Here is a 22,575-nt window from a genome sequence, read left to right on the forward strand (position 1 = left end):
CAACTCTATGAAAATTGTATATCTCTGCTGTTATAACTTTTTAAAAATTTCTTCCTGAATATTATCAACAATAAAAATGTAGCTAAAAGCGAAGAGTACTGTGTGAGTTCCACTTAAGGCTTATCATATTTTCACAGCTTATTGCACTTTCTTCCTTTTATTCTCAATTTAAACTTCTCCATTTCATTTCTTTTTTGGTTTTTCACTTCTGGTATCAATATTTTTTTCTAACCAGTTTTTCGATCTTTGTTTTTATCTCTGATATTCTCCTTTTCACTTGTCATTGTTTGTTGATTTCTGTCATAGTCACATACCAATTAATGTACCAAATCAGATGGAATGTTGCTAATTCACTGTAAACAATGGTCTAAACTTCTGCACAGTCATCATTCTATTTAGTAATTAAATGGAAGATACAGACTTATTGATATGTGTTTACACTGCCCATGTCCAGTACACGTGCCTTGGGGAGGGAAGCGACTGATAATGCAGCCTAGTCATGCGAAATTCTGCAGCAGCCCAATATAAGGCTGCCTGGAAACAATGCACATGTACAATCAAACGTACGTGTGTGTGTGTGTGTGTGTGTGTGTGTGTGATGATGATGATGATCTCCTTTACTCCTAAAGTATTTGGATTCAACCAGAACTTTTGTACATAATGAAAATAATACAGGGAAATGGTAAAAGAAAAAGTTTAGTAGCTCACAAATTATAAATTAGTCCTAATAGTTACACAAACACAGTACAATAAGAACATCATTTGCAGTAAGCCAGTTGCTCTGCATTATAGATTTAAATAATATTTGTTACATACATGTTGGCATGAGAAGAGATTGACTATGTTCTTACCCTCACATAGCAACATCTTTTGTAATTATTTTGAGCTCCTTAATTGCCTTGTACACTCACTCTGCAGTTTCAGTGTATTAACACTTTGTAGACCAAGGCAGAGCATAGTCCGGCAACAACTTTGTGTTAAAAAGACCGTGCCCAAATATAGGTTAGGCTGCAATTATCTCAAGCCATCTATCACTCAAAAAGTGGACTCATTGCATATGAAAATAATTTACAGATGTCTCACCACCTGTCGCTTGAATCATGCTGCCTTCTGTTTTCTAGAATTATTTCAAAAGAAACACTAGCGAATGTAACAGCTACTGCTGTGAATGGCTGAGCCAATATGATCACACTGAAATAATTTCATGCATGTTCATGTTGGGTTTTGCAAGTGAGCAAGGTATTTTAGAATCTCAAGAGGAAGAAATTGCCCAATAAACCATATCACACTTTTTTAGGAAGGATAATTATACTTCATGTCATCAGTTACATATGTGACAGCAAAACTTTAAATAACAGAATAAATCGACAGCTTCCTAGGCCTGATGTTCTTCTAAATGGCTGGTGTTAAGCAGTAACAAATTAGTGTCTGTATTAATTTTTTAAAAAATGTCTTACAGTGGCAAGAAGGTTCAAACGTCTCTTGTCCTCTGGATCACTGGCTATGGAAGCAAAATGCTGCAACAAATCTGGTGTTGGTGGTGTAGTGATATCCAAAAATCGTGTGAAAAGTGTCCTCAGGGAACACGGTGGGAGGCGTTCATGAGGTTCCCAGTTTTTGAGAACACCTGAAAAAAAGAGAAAGTTGTCACAAAATTTTTTGTTTTGTTTTGTTTGGTACTCCTTAGACTGCAAGAGGGAGAATACATTTCTCGATTAACGAATTTCACTTAATCAAGTAGGACACAGAAAACAGAATCAAATGAAAATCTCTTATGCCACAGAATGTTACCTACAGGTTCTGTATTTGGAGTGTAGCATATCTGGTCCACCTTTAATTTATTATGCTGGTTCCACTCCTGACTTTTTACATATACATAGTAAGGAAAACAATGACAGGAGTAACCTAAAGATTGAATATTGTATAATTTGTCTAATGAATAGCTGAAAGATGTGGATTGATAGGAAGGATATCAGGAAGGGCTTGATGATGTATAATAGAAGCCTAATGGTGGAAAGGAAAAGTGGATATGTTCCACTGTGGATAAGGACTACATATTATATGTGACATGGAAGACATACTTGTGGATTAGGTGTAAGGTCTTGGCAATACATTTAGCACATTTAAAGAGGAATTGTTCATCATAGTAAATCTGGAGGTTTGGTGGCTATTAAAGTGGAGGTGTAAATCAGATTCCAACAATAATTACTTGCAGAAGATCTACACTACTTAAAATTTATACAGTATACACAGGATGTCTAAGGATGCACGCCCATGCAGTCCACCAGTGCAGTGTTTGTATCTGGCATCAGCGGCAGCTGGGCAAATACAGGGTGTTTCAAAAATGACCGGTATATTTGATACGGCAATAAAAACTAAACGAGCAGCGATAGAAATATACCATTTGTTGCAATATGCTTGGGGCAACAGTACATTTTCAGGCGGACAAACTTTTGAAATTACAGTAGTTACAATTTTCAACAACAGATGGCGCTGCAAGTGATGTGAAAGATATAGAAGACAACGCAGTCTGTGGGTGCGCCATTCTGTACGTCGTCTTTCTGCTGTAAGCGTGTGCTGTTCACAACGTGCAAGTGTGCTGTAGACAACATGGTTTATTCCTTAGAACAGAGGATTTTTCTGGTGTTGGAATTCCACCGCCTAGAACACAGTGTTGTTGCAACGAGACGAAGTTTTCAACGGAGGTTTAATGTAACCAAAGGACCGAAAAGCGATACAATAAAGGATCTGTTTGAAAAATTTCAACGGACTGGGAACGTGACGGATGAACGTACTGGAAAGGTAGGGCGACCGCGTACGGCAACCACAGAGGGCAACGCGCAGCTAGTGCAGCAGGTGATCCAACAGCGGCCTCGGGTTTCCGTTCGCCGTGTTGCAGCTGCGGTCCAAATGACGCCAACGTCCACGTATCGTCTCATGCGCCAGAGTTTACACCTCTATCCATACAAAATTCAAACGCGGCAACCCCTCAGCCCCGCTACCATTGCTGCACGAGAGACATTCGCTAACAATATAGTGCACAGGATTGATGATGGCGATATGCATGTGGGCAGCATTTGGTTTACTGACGAAGCTTATTTTTACCTGTACGGCTTCGTCAATAAACAGAACTGGGGCATATGGGGAACCGAAAAGCCCCATGTTGCAGTCCCATCGTCCCTGCATCCTCAAAAAGTACTGGTCTGGGCCGCCATTTCTTCCAAAGGAATCATTGGCCCATTTTTCAGATCCGAAACGATTACTGCATCACGCTATTTGGACATTCTTCGTGAATTTGTGGAGGTACAAACTGCCTTAGACGACACTGCGAACACCTCGTGGTTTATGCAAGATGGTGCCCGGCCACATCGCACGGTCGACGTCTTTAATTTCCTAAATGAATATTTCAATGATCGTGTGATTGCTTTGGGCTATCCGAAACATACAGGAGGCGGCGTGGATTGGCCTCCCTATTCGCCAGACATGAACCCCTGTGACTTCTTTCTGTGGGGACACTTGAAAGACCAGGTGTACCGCCAGAATCCAGAAACAATTGAACAGCTGAAGCAGTACATCTCATCTGCATGTGAAGCCATTCCGCCAGACACGTTGTCAAAGGTTTCGGGTAATTTCATTCAGAGACTACGCCATATTATTGCTACGCATGGTGGATATGTGGAAAATATCGTACTATAGAGTTTCCCAGACCGCAGCGCCATCTGTTGTTGAAAATTGTAACTACTGTAATTTCGAAAGTTTGTCTGCCTGAAAATGTACTGTTGTCCCAAGCATATTGCAACAAACGGTGTATTTCTATCGCTGCTCGTTTAGTTTTTATTGCCATTTCAAATATACCAGTCATTTTTGAAACACCCTGTAAGTGCACCACTACTGCCCACAGCCAGCACCATGGCTGGCAAATACAAACATGTTGGGGGACATTGGCTACTTGTATCTTCTCTGTTGTATGCAAACATTATCAAGACAGACCAGTTCCGTGCCAGTGTGCATTCAGTTGTCAGCGATAGGATTCTGTACTTGGATCATTGATAGTGTATTAATGTTTCTCTAACTTTGTCATGATTCAGCATGCCATTATCAGCCAACATAATTTTTGTGTATGTAATTATTGTCAATAAAGAGTGTAGATACAGTACAATGTTATTAGTTACTGAGATCACATTTTGATTTGTTACTGAGATGCGGCTGTTTAAAATGTAACCCAACCAAATGTTCACAGGAGGTCTTAAGCAAAGACAAATTATTAAGTTCAAAATGATTTTCATAAACTGCACCTCCTACTTCAATGCACTCTCAAATTCTCTTGACAACATCACATGTAGCTATCCTGAGATGATCTAGGGGTTCTCTTATGAGAGCAGCATTATTCATAATCTGAGTTATCAATTTTTCTCTTGTGTTTACTTCTCTTTGTGGTTTTCACCTTTAAACCATGCCAACAATCTAATGAGACCTTGGTGGTCAAGAAGTGAGCATTCCTGCCAATCCATCTTACGGTGAATGTTATATTTCAATGATGTGTCATGTGATGTGATGACTAGGATAGCCACACATGTAGCCAAAGAAGCCTCAAACAATAATGCTGGAAGCTTGTTTCCATAATGGGGCTCTGTAGGAAGATGCGGTAACAAAACAGGCCCAATATACTGAAGGCTATCACACCAAACCACCAATTTACAGAGAAGTATTCTTGAAAAAGTGCCTCCATTAAGTCTTGTGGGTTTTCACTGGACCATCAATGTGAATTATCTGTGTTACTGACACAGTCAAGAGTGAAAGTGGCATCAGTAAACAGTATTGATGGGATCACTTGGCAATTTGCAATTAGCCAACAACAAAAATTTTAATTGTCTACCGTTACCTCTTTCTTAAAGATGTTGAGACCACCATACATAATAAGGACAGAGGGTGTGCATATTTGATGTCCACCATATATGGTACTTGTACGTCGAACACCAATATGTGTAGAAGTTTTGTATGTGTGTTTGTGAATGACTGTGTTCTACCAACTGAATAATGTGTGCCACTCCTTACACACACTATTCATTTGCACGTTCTGATGAAATATGACTGTTGGGCACTGCACCAGCCTCACACAGTTTAGTGCAAACTGAGTAAACATACTTTAATCTGGGACTCTGCAGTTACAACATGGTCTTTTGTACTCTCTACAAGCAGCAGCAGCATTTCCATTACAAAAGCTGTATACAAATACCATAATGGTGTAAGCAATTGTAAAAGTGTTGTGGCAAGCTTAAATGATACAATAAAATTGGCCAAAAAATTACAACCACAGTTGAGAAATTCAGTTACATAAAATGAAGCACAATTTCACAACCTGAACCTAAAAACAAAAATGGCAATTGATACAGAGACCTGCAACACCTTTAGTATTAACATTTGAAATGAAAACTTACCTCTGTAACCACACGCATTTCTGTAACCAATAAAAAGTGGATACACATTATATGAGTGTTTTATTCACATTTGTCTATAATACCACCTCCTAACATATTTGTTATTCGTCCTGAAGCGCCTTATATATTTTTCATTTGTGAAAAATTAAAGTATAAGGTGGGTGTAATTGCAAGGCATGAGATGACTGGGATAATTAACAGTGTATGAAGAAAATATGCTAAAGGAATACAGTTTATTACAGCAAATATCGAGAACCTAGACAGAAAACAAGTCCTAAGAAAAGAAGGGAAATCTGAATGGTGGGAGGAGTATACAGAAGGCCTATACAAGGGAGATGTACTGAAGGCAATATTACAGAAATGGAAGATGACACAGAGGGAGATGAGATGGGTGATATTATACCGCGAGAAGAATTTGACGGAGCACTGAAATACAAAACTCTTCAATCTGGTGCGTAAGATGTATGAGACAGATGAAATACTCTCAGACTTCAAGAAGAATATAATAGTTCCAATTTAAAAGAAAATAGGTGCCGACAGCTGTGTATTACTGAACTATCAATTTAATAAGTCATGGCTGCAAAACGCTAACATGATTTATTTACAGAAGAATGGAAAAAATGGTAGAGACCCACCTCAGAAAAGATCAGTTTGGGTTACAGAGTAATGTAGGAACACGTGACACGATAATGACCCAACAACTTCTCCTAGAAGATAGGTTATCAAAAGGCAAACCTACATTTATAACATTTGTAGACTTACAACAAGCTTTTGACAATGTTGAGTGAAATGTTCTGCTTGAAATGCTGAAGGTAGGAGAGGTAAAATACAAGAAGGACAGGGCTATTTACTACTTGTACAGAACCACATGGCAGTTATAAGTGTCGAGGGGCTTGAAAGGGATGCAAGGTTGAGAAGGGAGTGAGAAAGAGTTATTCAGTCCGTACACTGAGCAAGCTGTGAAGGAAACCAAATAAAAATTTGGAGTAGGTTTGCTGATAACATTGTAATTCTTTCAGAGACAGCAAAGGACTTGGAAGAGCAGTTGAACAGAATGGACTGTGTCTTTGAAGGAGGATATAAGATGAGCACCAACAAAAGCAAAGTAACCATACTGGAATGTTTTTGAGTTAAATCAGGTTACACTGATGGAATTAGATTGGCAAATGAGATTTAACGTAGTAGATGAGTTTTGTTATCTGGGCAGCACAATAACTGACGATGGATGAAGTAGGACATCAAATGTAGACTGGCAATGGCAAGAAGAGTGTTTCTGAAAAAGAGAAATTTGTTAACATCAAATATAGATTTTAAGTGTCAGGAAGTATTTTCTGAAAGTATTTGTATGTAGTGTAGCCATCTATCGAAGTGAAACATGGATGGTAAATAGTTTAGATGACAAGAAATAGAAGCTTTTTAAATGTTGTGCCTCAGGAAAATGCTGAAGATTAGATGGTTAAATGGGTTACTGAACAGAACTGAGGAGAAAAGAAATTTGTGGCACAACCTGACTAGAAGAAGGAATCGGCTGATAGGACTCATTGTAATACGTCAATGGGATCTTCAATTTAGTACTGAAGGGAAGTGTGGGGTCTAAAAATCACAGAAGGAGACCAAGAGATGCAACAGTATTTAGATTCAGAAGGATGTAGGATGCAGTAGTTATTCAGAGATGAGGATGCCTGCACAGTATAGGATGAAGACCATAATGAATTGCACTGTAACAATAGAATCTATGAATAATCTAGAGAAAATTAGAAGTGCCATCTGCACAAAGTTGACTCCACACCTCTTCATGAAACAGTGACATTTCTTGCCACTTTCATCCACTTCTTAATGTTTGAAAACACTCATTGAAACTACTTTGGGAAGTAAATATGAATAATAATAATAATAATAATAATAATATCTGCTCGCAATGCACTGCTTTGACATTCTTATCTTAGTCACCAAAAATATTCTTCTAATGTTTCTTCTGCACATTGTATGTATGTTTGTTTCTAACAGACACACAGCACTATGTGGTGCCTCAATAAATATATGAGGGAAGAATGGATGGAAAAAATTCTAGATATACACTCCTGGAAATTGAAATAAGAACACCGTGAATTCATTGTCCCAGGAAGGGGAAACTTTATTGACACATTCCTGGGGTCAGATACATCACATGATCACACTGACAGAACCACAGGCACATAGACACAGGCAACAGAGCATGCACAATGTCGGCACTAGTACAGTGTATATCCACCTTTCGCAGCAATGCAGGCTGCTATTCTCCCATGGAGACGATCGTAGAGATGCTGGATGTAGTCCTGTGGAACGGCTTGCCATGCCATTTCCACCTGGCGCCTCAGTTGGACCAGCGTTCGTGCTGGACGTGCAGACCGCGTGAGACGACGCTTCATCCAGTCCCAAACATGCTCAATGGGGGACAGATCCGGAGATCTTGCTGGCCAGGGTAGTTGACTTACACCTTCTAGAGCACATTGGGTGGCACGGGATACATGCGGACGTGCATTGTCCTGTTGGAACAGCAAGTTCCCTTGCCGGTCTAGGAATGGTAGAATGATGGGTTCGATGACGGTTTGGATGTACCGTGCACTATTCAGTGTCCCCTCGACGATCACCAGTGGTGTACGGCCAGTGTAGGAGATCGCTCCCCACACCATGATGCCGGGTGTTGGCCCTGTGTGCCTCGGTCGTATGCAGTCCTGATTGTGGCGCTCACCTGCACGGCGCCAAACACGCATACGACCATCATTGGCACCAAGGCAGAAGCGACTCTCATCGCTGAAGACGACACGTCTCCATTCGTCCCTCCATTCACGCCTGTCGGGACACCACTGGAGGCGGGCTGCACGATGTTGGGGCGTGAGCGGAAGACGGCCTAACGGTGTGCGGGACCGTAGCCCAGCTTCCTGGAGACGGTTGCGAATGGTCCTCGCCGATACCCCAGGAGCAACAGTGTCCCTAATTGGCTGGGAAGTGGTGGTGCGGTCCCCTACGGCACTGCGTAGGATCCTACGGTCTTGGCGTGCATCCGTGCGTCGCTGCGGCCCGGTCCCAGGTCGACGGGCACGTGCACCTTCCGTCGACCACTGTCGACAACATCGATGTACTGTGGAGACCTCACGCCCCACGTGTTGAGCAATTCGGCGGTACGTCCACCCGGTCTCCCGCATGCCCACTATACGCCCTCGCTCAAAGTCCGTCAACTGCACATACAGTTCACGTCCACGCTGTCGCGGCATGCTACCAGTGTTAAAGACTGCGATGGAGCTCCGTATGCCACGGCAAACTGTCTGAGACTGACGGCGGCGGTGCACAAATGCTGCGCAGCTAGCGCCATTCGACGGCCAACACCGCGGTTCCTGGTGTGTCCGCTGTGCCGTGCGTGTGATCATTGCTTGTACAGCCCTCTCGCAGTGTCCGGAGCAAGTATGGTGGGTCTGACACACCGGTGTCAATGTGTTCTTTTTTCCATTTCCAGGAGTGTATAAAGGTTAATACATGTGGGATACTGAAGTTTACTGACAATCTTACCATTTGAAGTATGTGTCTCCTTCAACATTTGTAGTTCAATTGGCTGGTCGGGGTCAAAATTAGACTGAAGGCGTGCTAAAATACCATCAACAAGCTCACGCCTATTGCAAGGGAAAACCCCAACATGATCTCCTGGTTGGTAAGCTAGCTCACATCCTAACTGGAGAAGCATTGTTGCACGGCTGCAATCAAGAATAAAAGTTTCTGAGTTGTTGTAATCAAACATGTCACAAATATTTTACCATTAGCTTTAGTCTAATACACAGCTATGACATACTTTTTACATTACACTGTGTCTACTGAAATTACAGAGATGAAACAGCCACTAATTTGCCACACTGATGTCTAGATTTGCATTTTGTGAAAGATTCAGCAATGATTCCACTAGAATAATGAGAGTAATTCCTCCCATTAATTTCCCCATAAATGACATAAACACGAATTAATTACATAAATTATGGTAAATAATTCAGCCATAAATTTTCTCCTAGATCAAGTACATACAGCACTAGAATTTATTAACAACATTATGCAAATGTCATTGGTGTCTATTAAAGTAGCCATGTATGAGGTAATAAGAGATTTCATATGGGACATTTGAGTTGCCTATGAAAACTAGCAGATGACACAATATAGTCGGATATGCTGAAATACGGGTGGAATTATACTCAGGTGCCTGGTTTCCATAAAAATGTCACATAATTTGTAAATACTAAGAATTTAAATTATGAAACTGCTCTTGCAGAACTTATTAACTAGCTATATGTATGTCATGTTAATCCTGGTATCATCTTTCTGCAATGAGGAATGTGCCACCTAGTTTGCAATGCACTTTTCCAGTGAATAAATGGCTATATGCAGACCATCTACATGAACGATTCGTAAAATACAAACTTTTGTCAAATTTATGAAACTGTTCTGGGTTATTATGTCACGGTCCAATGATTTAACCTTCTCAAAATCCAAATGTTTTGACTGCATTCACGGACGACATAATCATAAGAGGCTGTAATGTACTGTGCAACTGATACATATGATGATGAGACATAACAACACATCAGAAAATTTTTACTAGTTAATGACTTATTTCTAGAAGAAAAGAACAATTCACTTTAAATACTTTACTTCAAAGCCGTCAATTACACCCAGATTAAATGAAATAACATTTAGGCAAGGAAGCATAGCACAACATTTCTTTTCTTTTTTTTTTTTTTAATCTGTTGTGTAGTTGTTGACTGTTCATTTTGTGCTACTACTGAAGTAAAAATTTTTAGTTAAATGGTGGCATATGTTACACTTAACAAAAGATAAGTATGAGGAAAGTACAGCATGAATGGATGGCAGTTAACCTTAGTATTGCTGTTTGTCATGCTGACAGCTGCAATCTTGAATCTATGAAATGAAATGGTCAGGTGGTTTGTTGAAGAAGTGGCTAATAAAGGAAGATTTTTAATATATTCTGTATTTCTTGTTTAGCACTAGACTAAAGGTTCTCAGTCTAACTATAACTAAGGAGGAAAATTGACTTGAAAATTCCATTTGTATTTAGTGTTATGGTTGTACAATCCGCCAATCTCCAAGAACTAATTTCTATTTTTAGCAACATATACTTGTACAAAATCAGTGTAAGGGATGAGACAATAGGTGAAAGTTTGCAAAATGATCCATCACCTTAGTCTTCAAGGCAACACAGTGACAGTCTTGATGACATTTAAATCCTACAGGTGTAAATGGCGGTAGGGAAGGTGACGTGTAAAGCATAAGTATGGGACTTGCAACAATTTCAAGTGAATTTAAAACACATATGACTTGCTATCTGGGAAAAAAACTATAGTGGATTTAGTGCCTACCTAACATTCCTGTGGATGGGTTGGGGGGGGGGGGGGGGGGGGGAAGGTGAGGGAAGTGAACCAATTGTAAGTATAACTCTGAAACACCTGGAGAAATTTCAAGCAGGAGGTTGGAAGAAGGTGACAAGGAAAAATAATCAAATAGTTTATATTGCTTGCTCAAGACTGGATTTGCCCAAGAATTTGTTCATTCTGTACCTGGAGGGGAAATTACCAATACTGTATATAATCAGGTTGTGTTTTTAATTAATGCTGCAATGAATTTGTAAAAGATTTTGCTTTATAATTTGCCTACTGCATTTATACTTTTTATAACACATAAATAAATTAAGTTTGTTTTTTAGCTATTGGAAGATTTCGTTTCTTTTCCTATCTAATAAAAGACTGAGATAAACAAGAAATGATACAACTATGGGTGATCAACTAGTTGTTGACAAATATTAATTACAATTCTGACAGTTTCATGTACAGGGTTTGCAAGCTAGGCATTTAAAATCAGGTAGTAACACACGAAAGTGCCATAGGACATATTCAACAAATTCTGGAATTTTGTTTGTGTCAATAACAATAGCTTACAGAGGATTTAGAAATTAAGGGCCTTTCTTCTTGTGTGATAGAAGAGAAAGGAAAGTAAGGAAATGTCATCAGATTATAAAGAAATTTTCAACATTTTACTGTCCAAATAAAATTAAAAGAATAATTAATGTCTCTTATTGGTTAACAACAGAATATTAAATATACTATTAAAAAGCAGCAGAACACTTTTGTTTCACAACTTACTTTGTGGAATATTCTCTCCTGATATTAACATCAGTGGCATTTCCTCACTTGTAACCTGAAGACAACTACTAATTTTAAGTCTTTAATTACACATGAAATTGACCTCTTCCATGCAAAGCTTAACATATAATGCTATTTTTTTATATTTATCTAAATCCTAATATTTGGTGACAATGGGCATGTATTGCAGTCTGTTCAGTTTCTTTTTCTGCACATGTGATGGTTCGCATGGCCCTGAAGGCAATAAATATATATGAGCTTTATGTCTGTTTCTCATGTGATCTTACCTGGCATCGTTTCCATGAAGATTAATTTTCCTTACAAGAGTACATCCAGATACTTTCTTGTTGTGACATTTTGAGAGTGCTGTAATAAAAAAGAACAATGCAAAACTATCATTTTGTGGGTTTGTGGTATGTTTCCTTCTCTATTCTTACTTTGTCAGTGATCATATTTAAAAGCAAATAGTTAGTATTAATATCCACATTTCATTCCTGACCTTTTGCTAAATCTGCTTGTTTTGATTCAACAAATCTCACTGTAGCAGATGATAAAGTTGGTGCCCTCAAAGCTTGTGTGGCCTCCAGGAATGTTTCATCATCATCAAGACAGAATGTCTCACAGGCAAGCTGTGACATAAATATCTCTCAGATATACAAGAAATAAATTATTGTCTACAAGGATGTACATGCAGTACAATGAATTAGAAATTAATAGTATCTACTTACACTGAATACATCTGATGCCCATTTTCTGAATGCCTGTTCTTGGCCACAAAGCTCATCTCCGTGGGACAATTTCAGCAGACGTTCTCCTCCAAGTTCACCAAGTAAGTTATCAACATACTTCCCAAATGCACAAAAATTTGGATATGCACTTGAGCCTAAGGCAAACACAGCAAACCTATAAAAGTGTAAGATATTATTAGTAACTGCTTATAGACAAATAGTTTGAAATCAGAAAAAAATAATGAAACATATACAATTGGCCACATATAAACCAAACATATACCTAGAGAACAAAGAAAAATAGTTAACCAGATAGCTATTGTTTTTCTTGTATTTAAACTAAAATGGAGTTTGTGTTTGTCAGAATAAATTTACCATAAAATGGCTCATGTAGTTGTATGATGAAAAACGAGCTCAATCAACATGCTTCCATGAAAATTGTAATCTGAAAAGTTCATTTTAAACTGCAAGACTTCACTGTCTAGTTTGGTACTTCTAGATACCTTGTCCTGCTTTTCTCTCTCTCTCTCTTGTTATCTTAGATAAATTAGAGTATTTGCTTCTTTTTCCATTCACAGTTTAACAAAAATCACATTAATCAGAAAAATCTACAAACATTTAACTAACCTGTAGTCTCATTGTTGCTACATTGGTGTTCTTTGTGATGATTATGTTATTTTTTATGGTTATGACTGTCAGCTTTGCAATTTCTATGATCTTTAACATAATATTTTATACAAGTATAAAATCAAAGATTAAATTATTTATCAATATTATGAAAATGATAGTTGCTACTCACTATATAGTGGAGATGCTGAGTCACTAATCGGGACAACTAAAAGACCGTCGAAAGTGGATCCTTCTCACTAACAGCAGATTTTCTGAACTGTGCAAATAATTATAAGTAAGCGAGGTTTCTTGGATTATCAATGGCCCTTTCAGACAAATGCTTAAAAACCTATCTCCTCTTGATTGCACTACTATAATGATCAATATGCTTATGCAAACAGTCATGTAAGCAAGGTCTGTTACACTATCATATGTCTTGAGATACGATCTTAAAAAAGGTTTGTGAAGTAAATTCTCTCTTTTAATTTCTTTTGAAGATAAACAGCTATTACACATTAAAAGAAAATTTTTTATGAATTAACTAACTGCTGTTTTCAATTAACAAATTCAAGAAGGAACAAGAGTGTGACACACACAATGAGGTCAGTGACCAATTCCATTTATTTTGTGTATTTTGATGAAAATGTGACTTTACCTGAGGTATACAAAGTAGCTGTAAGAGTTCAGTTCCCCACATGTTACAAAATGTGTATAAATGTGGTTTGAGATTTTAGAGTGTTTCTACAATGAGAGAATCTCAGTTCTTATACACATTAGATACACACTTCCACTGATGATAACTGATATTATATTTCTCATGCCATAGCTTATAATAAAATTGTGAAATGATGGGGTGGGTGTAATTATGCTTTGCAAAAACAGACATAATGTCTTATGGGCATGTGAAAGTTGCTGAATTGGACGGGTTACTCCTGTAACTTAAATATCAGATCTGAAGATGGTTCTGAATGAACCGAAACCGGTCATATGAATAATAAAAAAAAATATTTGCAATCAATACGGATTTTAAGTAACGTAATTATGCTTGTTTATTAACAAAAAGTTGTAACTAAACTTTTTTATAAACGACACCAGAAAAATCTTTATTTGTCAGTTACTGTTTACTGAAATTACTAAAATGCATTCCTTCAGCAACACACTTATTTCACTTCAGTAAGTGGTAGCACTTTCCTCTTCTGTTGCCTGTTTACATCAACGTCTTCACAGCACACTTATTTGCTGTTACTTTTGACATTATCATTGATTTTCCTGAGCATTATGTATTTTTGGTGTGGCTTGGAGGTTCAGTGCCAGACTTCATATTCAAAGGTCTAGGGTTAAGTAATGAAATGTCACAAAGAGAATGTGTTCAAAGAGGGCCAACACCAGGATGTCTAACAGACTCACTTATTTACAAGAAAGACATAGGCACATCTGTGTGCATCAAGACCACAGAGCAATAACAAGGAACTTACAGTGCCTAGTTAATGAGATATCAACGGTGGTGGCGGTGGTGTTGGTAGTAAATACACTGACAGAAAAAAAAATAGTACACCCTTTTTGAGGGCTCCAATTCACTGAAGATTTATTCTTGCTACAGTGAATATTGATTACATGAAATGATTACATTTACAGATCAATAGCACAAGCAGTTCTGAGGTATTAGGTATCAACCCATGCTGAAACACCCTTATTAGTACATGGTGTAGCCTCCATGGGCAGCAATGTAAACGCTGACTCTGACATCCAGTCGATCGAGCAGTGGGTGAACACTGCCCTGGGGCATGTTATCCCATGCCTGCTTGACTTATTCATGTAGTTCTGCAAGAACTGCTGGTTGACGGGTCGTATGAGTCACTTCTCGTCCCATCATATCCCACCTGTGCTCATTTGGAAATAACTCTGGAGATTGTACTGGCCAGGAAAATTGCTGCACATCTTGCAAAGCACATGGAGTTTCATGGGCAGTGCGTGGGCGAGCACTATACTGTTGGGAAACACATCTCCTTGTTGCATTAACAGCAAAGGAAGGATCTAACAACATTCTGCATGCACCGAATGCTGGTTATGTCCCCTCAAGAAACACCAAATGTGAACGAGAGTTACGGCTTATCGCATCCCAGATATAAGGCCTAGGGTGGGGCCAGTGCGTCTTGGATGAATGTACTCTATGAGACAGTGCTCTACAGGCCTACACTGCACGCGCAAATGACCATTGTTTGCATGCAGACATAATCTGCTTTCATCAGTGGAGGTCATGACTCACCATTCCATCTTCCAATTGATCCTTTGTCGGTATCAGTCAAGTAGTGTATGCCAATGCTGTGGCACAAGTGGAAGACGGGCTACAGGTGTGCTAGGCCATAACCCCACTGATAATTATCAGTTCACAATAGTTCATGTTGACACGCCTGACTCACAAGCCCTGTTATATGTGCTGTGGTAGCTCTAGGATCTGCCACTGCTGCCCTTACAATATGACAATCCTGGTGGGGGTCTGTGCTGTGTATGTCCACAACCTTGTCTATGGGTGTGAGAATGTTGATGCGATCCCTGATAGCAGCAAAACTGCACGCCTGATGCAGCTCATCCAACATGTGTGGCAGTTCTCCTAAAGGACCATCCCATCACTTGGAGGGCCCTTTCAAACTCGCTCACTTGGTTGTAGGAAACACAAGTGTGTCTTTGTGGCATGGTTGCCTGCTTGCTTCACACATTTACACCACACTGAGCCTTCTGGCTGTGAACATTCCCTATTAAAGGGTAGATACAGATGATGCTCTGGTATCTATGCCACTATGCTATCTCTTGGCTGATGACATTGAAACCATTATCAGTACATCTACTATCCCCCAGGTGGCACATGCCATCATTGGATCAAAATTGCCAATGTCTTTCCAGGTGTACTAATTTTTTTCCGGCAGTGTAATTTCGACTTACTGCCTGTTGGCTTCTGTCTTTGAATGTTTATCTGATATCTATTTAACCATCTTCCTGATGTCTCAGCAGCAAAAGTGGCTGGCATTGCCTAAGGTTCATCATCCATGGCTGGTGGTGTACTGGAGTTGAGGTCACAGCCACAGATTATAGTACCTGTCACATCAATGTCTAAGGGTTTTTCCTTGGTCATTACCATTGTGCTTTTTCCCTTGCTACCTGCAACAGTCAATTGCTGTAGCATGGGAATCCAGGATCTGTTTAATTTGAGGCTTCCATCCTTCTTGTTGAAACTATTATCGTGTTTGCCAAATTCTATGCCCTTGGATGTCATAGCTCTTCTCCACAGCGAGATCCTACATATCAACAAATTTCATTATGTGGTCCCCCTCATACAGCACATGCTCTGTCACAAACAATTGTTGATGGATCACCCAGTCATTTGAATTAGACTCTTCCACATGTTCATAGTATGCAGTATATTACCAACATTGTGAGTGGGTCTCTTTGGCCGTTTGCCAATCTGAGACACTCTTCGATCTTCTTGGTCAGTTTGTAAACAGCCTTTACACTGTGCTTGCACAACGTACAGCTGATTCTATCCATCACCCTGGGGATGTATGACAGAAAGCCCATACTTTCAAGTTCTTCTTGTGATGTGTCACTTACCATAAAAATGATGCACCGTGGACATTTTGTAAACCTAAGGTCTGATGCCCATACACCAGTGTCAAGTGCGGAACAGCTTGTCAACTTCATAAGACATCCGAACAGTCTCCGTGACAACATAAAATATACTGTCTAGGTAGAAAAGGATCAACAGCTATTGTTTTTAGATGTGCTGGTGATAAGGAAGGGTGAGAATTGATACACACTGACCAATACGTGCACAAACTGTCAAGTCATCACCTCAACAACAATTGCATAGTGAGTATCATAAAACCTAACACTCAGCAAAGTGATACAGTGCAACAACTGCAGTTTCGATACTTCCCCAGGGTAATGGACAGAATCAACCATATATTGCGTAACCACAGAATAAAGACTATTTACAAGCAGATCAAGAAGAGCACATATTGTCTTAGTTTGGCAAAGGACAATAAGATTTCACTCACAATGTTAGTAATATACCACACACCATGTTCATGTGGGAAGGTCTATGTTGGAATGACAGGACAATCCATTAACACTACGATCACTGAACGTAAACAGTATTGCAGGTTGCTCTATCAGCCATGATAGAGCAAGTGCTGTGCGAGGCAGAACACGTAATAAAAGTCACTGACACAGCAGTTCTTGCTGTGGACAAGAGCTACCACAGCTGCCTGTTCAGGGAACACATAAATCCACAAACACGGCAATACTTAAAACAAGAAGGAGGTGGATGGATCCTAGACACCCATGCTGAAGCAAACAATCATTTCAGGGAGGGAAGAAATGCAGAGGTAATTATCAGGGAAAATCCCTCAGACATTGACACAATAGCTACATATAATCTCAAGCCGCAGGCTCAACTCCAGTCTACCACCAGCAGTTGAGGATGAATCTTTGATGATGTATAAAATAGCAAGTTGGGACCACTCCATCTGATATGACTGCACTCCTGTCAATAATTAATTTTTTCTTTTGCTCACTCAATTTTAAATATTTATACTAGCTATAGGTGATACATATATGGTCTAAGCATAAAAATGTCAAAAATTAAATACACTTTTGGCATCATTGCAATGTATTATGCAAATAATTGTTATCGATATGTTGAGTCCTACAGTCCCACTAGTTTCATTATAAACCATGTTATTTATGATATATCGAGAATTGAAATTATTACTACAGCAAGACTTTGAAAATTTTGTAGCTAATATATATTTATAGACACCCCTCATTGAAAAGGCTGCCATCTCAATTTTTAAGAAACATACTTTGGTTCCCTGAAACTAATGAACTTAACAGACAACTGTAATCAAAGTTCAGATACACCTAAAACTACTTTAGGTATCTGCACTGTTATGCCTGCTAGGTTCATTTATACTTCAACTGTTCTATTTTTAAAAATCAGATGACACCTTTAATTAAGAACTTGTATCAATGACTGTACATCTAATAATGGCAGCTGTACTTGTGAATGGGTTATTCACAATCTGAATGCATAACATGGTTCTGTGATCTTTTGTATTTTCCTAAATCACCAACAAAATTATTATCATAACATATAGCTCAACCTAATTAGTAAAATCTAATCTAGCCCTTTTTCAAAATATTATGTAGTTTCATAAATAACATTTTTTACACCAGTCTTTGTAAGACAACCCCCACCCCAAAACAGTCAGTCCTAGGCGAGTTAGTAAATGAGCAACATCTATGTCCAGCAACAGTGACGTAACAGTCATGAAAGTCTGCACTCGCAACACTGTAAAGAAGTCTGCCACCAGTGATGTTCACTTAATGCATCTGTGTGACTAAATATGTCAACTTCAGTGAAGTGTATGATTATGAATTTCTTTCGGTGACTATATTTGTGGATTAATAGTATTTTGAAATAGCATTACATTTATTATTACTCTCTAGATATTTATAAATTTCTTTGATTTCCTCAATAACTTGTAGGAGTGCACTGTTTCAATGGCACACACCTGCTGTGTTCTGTGAAAACTGTAATTGTTAGCATTTTACTTGATTGTTCTGTCACTGACATAATGACGAGTGGAGAGGTGGAGCTACCTACTTGCATAAAACGTGATGTGAAACTGAGTCTCATCATCCTAACATCTATAGAGATAATAAATGTTGAAAAAGTGACATTACTTGAAAATTTGTGTAATGTATATCATTAGCACAATTCCCAGAAATCAATTTAAAGCTGTTCTACAAGACTTTGATCAATGATTCTCTGAGGGTTTAATGAACAATGCTGGTAGGTACTGTCACAAATGTCAGCCACTTATGCTGATGAACAGCCAGTACATAACAAGTTGCCACAAAAGCCCCAACAATTTTGTAATAGTAGTTTTATTCACCTGTAGATCAATTTTATAAGATGATGCTAGAAGTCATGTGGCATTACAGTTTAAGAACACACACACACACACACACACACACACACACACACACACACACACACACACACACGCACACACACACACACACAAAAGGTTATTTCTATGATTACTTACAAATCTAGTTTAGCAGGGAGGGTATAGGCCCTATTCAGGAAGAGCTTCAGGATTTGATGAAGATTGTTAATCCATAATGCAATAACTGGCAAATGTGTGGCATTTGCATGCAAAGGGGAAGGTTCTAAAATTGGGTGTATGGATTTACGCTTGTTTGTCTACAACTAGCTCGTGAACAACACCAGTCATTCTTATCCTCTATCATTAATGGTGATAAGAATGGTTTCTTTCAGCTAACATAAGGCACAGAAAGGAATGGTTAAGACCAAACAAAGCAGCAACTGCTCCACGAAGATAAGGTTATGCATCTAGTGGAATGGTGACTGTGTGGTGTACTGTGAATTAATTCCCCACAGTGTAACTTCACTGCTGACCTTTGTTGTCAACAAATGAGACTGTTTGGAGATGTAATCTAAGAACAATGACCAGGAACATGGCATAAAGTGATGCTATTCCATGATAATGCCTCTCCGTGTTCTGCTTGACTGACAAAAAACTATAAACAGGAGTTTGGTTGGAAAGTCATTGTGCACCCACACTATTCACCTGATCTTGCACCCTCAGATTTTCACCCTTCTTTCTCTCTATAGAAACAATCTTCATGGAGCTTCCCTTCCTGATGAAAATGCGCTCCAAACATGGCTCAATGAGTTCACCTCAAAACCATGTGATTCCTACAGCTGCAAAATTGAAAAGTTACCCCAGCATTGACAGATATTATAAATAGTGTAGGAGATTATATTATTAATGACTTAAGTCTCTGTTAAGTGTATCTGTTTTGTTTATTAAACTTATGGAAAAATGCTAAAAATGTGTACACCAATCCAATACTATTTTGTTTATATGTACTTGCATTGATGTTATTTAATAATGTAAAAAAACTAGTGCTATGTTGTTGATTTACTTCTCAACAACAATCACTAAGGCACACACCACATATACATTTTTCCATGTTGTAGCACTATACACATGAACAGCTTACAGAAGGACCATGACAATGATGATTATCATTTTGCGCAGGCTACCACACTTTCCATTTGCCTCTGGTGTTTAAGCAAGTATAGTTTTGAAGCACATACCAAGAATTTGTGGGGCAGTATTATCTGTAGACTATGTGGAGCACACTGATGTGATCCATTTGAGAGAAACGCTTAACACTTAACGTTCATTAACTGTCTCACTTCGGGATGTGGGAGAACATTCTTAAGGGGAGGTTTGGTGATGAATTACATGTTTAGAAACACTGAAAAATAGCGGGTGAAAATCAGATGCAGAAAACTACTGAGAATGATGAATGCTGTTTGTATGATGATAATAATATCTGACTTTTTAAGTTATCTGTTATGGCAAGTATTTTCAAAGCTGCCAATCTATGATGAAGCACTAAGAAGGTGCTTCAGATATCTGGAAAGCACGCTAACCAAGAATAGAATCATCAAAGATGGAATTTTAGAGAGGATAGAGAATTGCTCAAAATTTTATATTGTGTATTGGACACAATTAGGAATTAGAAAATATGTACCAAAGCAAAGATAATGGTGGACATCTACCAGTTTTGACCTATGCATTAGAATGTTGAACTCGAACAAAGAAAGATCTGAGCAGACTATAAGTGACAGAAATGCGCTTTCTCCAAGGGATCCTTGGTAAGATGATTAAGGACAGGATAAGGAGTGAAACAATATGCAGCACACTTCCAATCAGTCCTCTAGAAGAACCTAGAAGGGGGGGGGGGGGGGGGGAATTGGCTTAAATGGTTTGGTAATGTTAAAAGAATGGGGCAAGAAAGACTTCCAAGAATAGTTCCGGAATGGACAAAATCTGGAAGAAGATAAATTGGATGACCACAAACAATAGGGAGGGGCCACGTGAAGGACGATGTCAACTGAAGTGGGCTACAATGAGATAATATGCCGAACGATGGAATGTGTGACAAATGTGAAGGCTCGAAGAGGCTATGTGACCAGCCTGCATAAGCAGATCCATTTCAGGAAGGTGAGGAGGAGGAGGAGAAGAACAAGAAGAGTCAATCACAGCATACGAAAAGTGACCTCGTCAGCAAATTATAGATAACAATTGTATTCTTGCTTGTCTCAAATAATTTGCCTTTTCTCCGACTACGGTACGTTGCTATTTATGAGGGTGTGGTTACGCAGGAACCTTACAGCACTGTTTAAGTTGCTGGGAGTGAAACAGGCAGCAATATTTATTTTGTTGCCTGTAACAATTATTTAATGCCCCCGTAAACGATCGAACAATTTGTGAAAGTTTACTAGGTAGCCTACATAATGTATGTGACCATGTACAGTGCCGTTTGATGTGTTTATCATGCATGGAGCGCGTTTGAGAGAAATTTTTACTTAACAGCACATTTGGTAAGATGGCAAATTTTGTTTGTGCTGATGTCTCGCCGCGCATGATTACAGAAAATAAGTTTTATTACAATTATCTTAGTATATCGTGGGTTTCCACAACAATGGAAACTATGATTAACGACAACAACAAAACAGCACAGTCAGTTACCAAAATGATAGTGCTGCACGTCTTTCCCAGGCAAATATTACGCAGAAAGAATTTAAGAAGAGATTATTCTACGCATAATTTGCACGCAGACCGATATATATATATATATATATCAAAGTTCCCCAGTCCATGTGCCCACATTGATATTTTAATAAGCTGCCGTTAGAGGAAGTTAACGTAATCAAAAGGTTCTGGGTGGAATGTTTCCTTTAGCAAATTTTCACGAGTATATTTCTCTCTCTCAATTTCCACCATTTTCTCGACCAGCACCTTGTTTTCTTTATCTTCTTTACACACAATGTCAAAGCCAATGCAAGAAATGCTTTGTCAAATTACTTCGCGAGACGAACAGCGTCTACTTCAGATGAGTCAATAAATTGACATACGGGTACTTTGTTGGTACATGTATTACGAGCTTGTTTGACAAACTCACGGACACAAAAGAACGAAATGACAAAAGTTCGATTTTGTGACGGGGTTGTTACTGTTGGTTTTCTATCACGTGTCGTGTGCTCTGGCTGCCAGAAACAAATCGAGCAGCCGCGATCTTGATTTCAACGCCTGTGTCGCTAAAATGCAGTATTCGGTGGTTTTCGTAGTATATGCTTGCCCGATACGAAATTCGTTAGTTTCAGTGGCACACGGTATTACAGAACTCTCCAAACCGTGGTTTGTTGTGCTACAGCTGCAGGAAGTACGATAACGATATATAAAACAGTTACGAAACTAAAACCGTGGAGGTTTTCACTTCCTGCTTCATAATGAGCACCGCCACTATTGGTAAAAGTAGGGGAGGTTTTTTCTTCCTTTTTTTTTAAAAAAAAGCTTACAAGTTTCTAATTATTGAAATAGCCGAACGCAATAACATGTTCAGTAAATTACAACATAGATTCATCGAATCTGATACTGTTGTAAACAGTAACAACGATGGCATGAAAGAAAACTAAATTTCTGCTGGCAAAGTAACGCAAAATGGGAGGAAAGAGGTAAG

At 38.8% G+C, this 22,575-nt stretch overlaps 1 protein-coding gene across 1 annotated transcript in view; it reads right to left on the minus strand.

Moving 5' to 3' along the window:
* The window catches only part of LOC126467134 (nitric oxide synthase, salivary gland), a 719,566-nt gene that overhangs the window by 34,090 nt on the left and 662,901 nt on the right, over positions 1-22,575 (minus strand). The window contains exons 15-19 of the mRNA XM_050096439.1: positions 12,343-12,517; positions 12,114-12,243; positions 11,902-11,980; positions 8,985-9,166; positions 1,458-1,627 (exon numbers count right to left, since the gene is read on the minus strand). Coding sequence (XP_049952396.1) covers positions 1,458-1,627; positions 8,985-9,166; positions 11,902-11,980; positions 12,114-12,243; positions 12,343-12,517 — 736 coding nt within the window. The remainder of the gene's footprint in view (positions 1-1,457; positions 1,628-8,984; positions 9,167-11,901; positions 11,981-12,113; positions 12,244-12,342; positions 12,518-22,575) is intronic.

This window comes from Schistocerca serialis, chromosome 1 (genome assembly GCF_023864345.2).
Source record: "Schistocerca serialis cubense isolate TAMUIC-IGC-003099 chromosome 1, iqSchSeri2.2, whole genome shotgun sequence".
NCBI lineage: Eukaryota > Metazoa > Arthropoda > Insecta > Orthoptera > Acrididae > Schistocerca > Schistocerca serialis.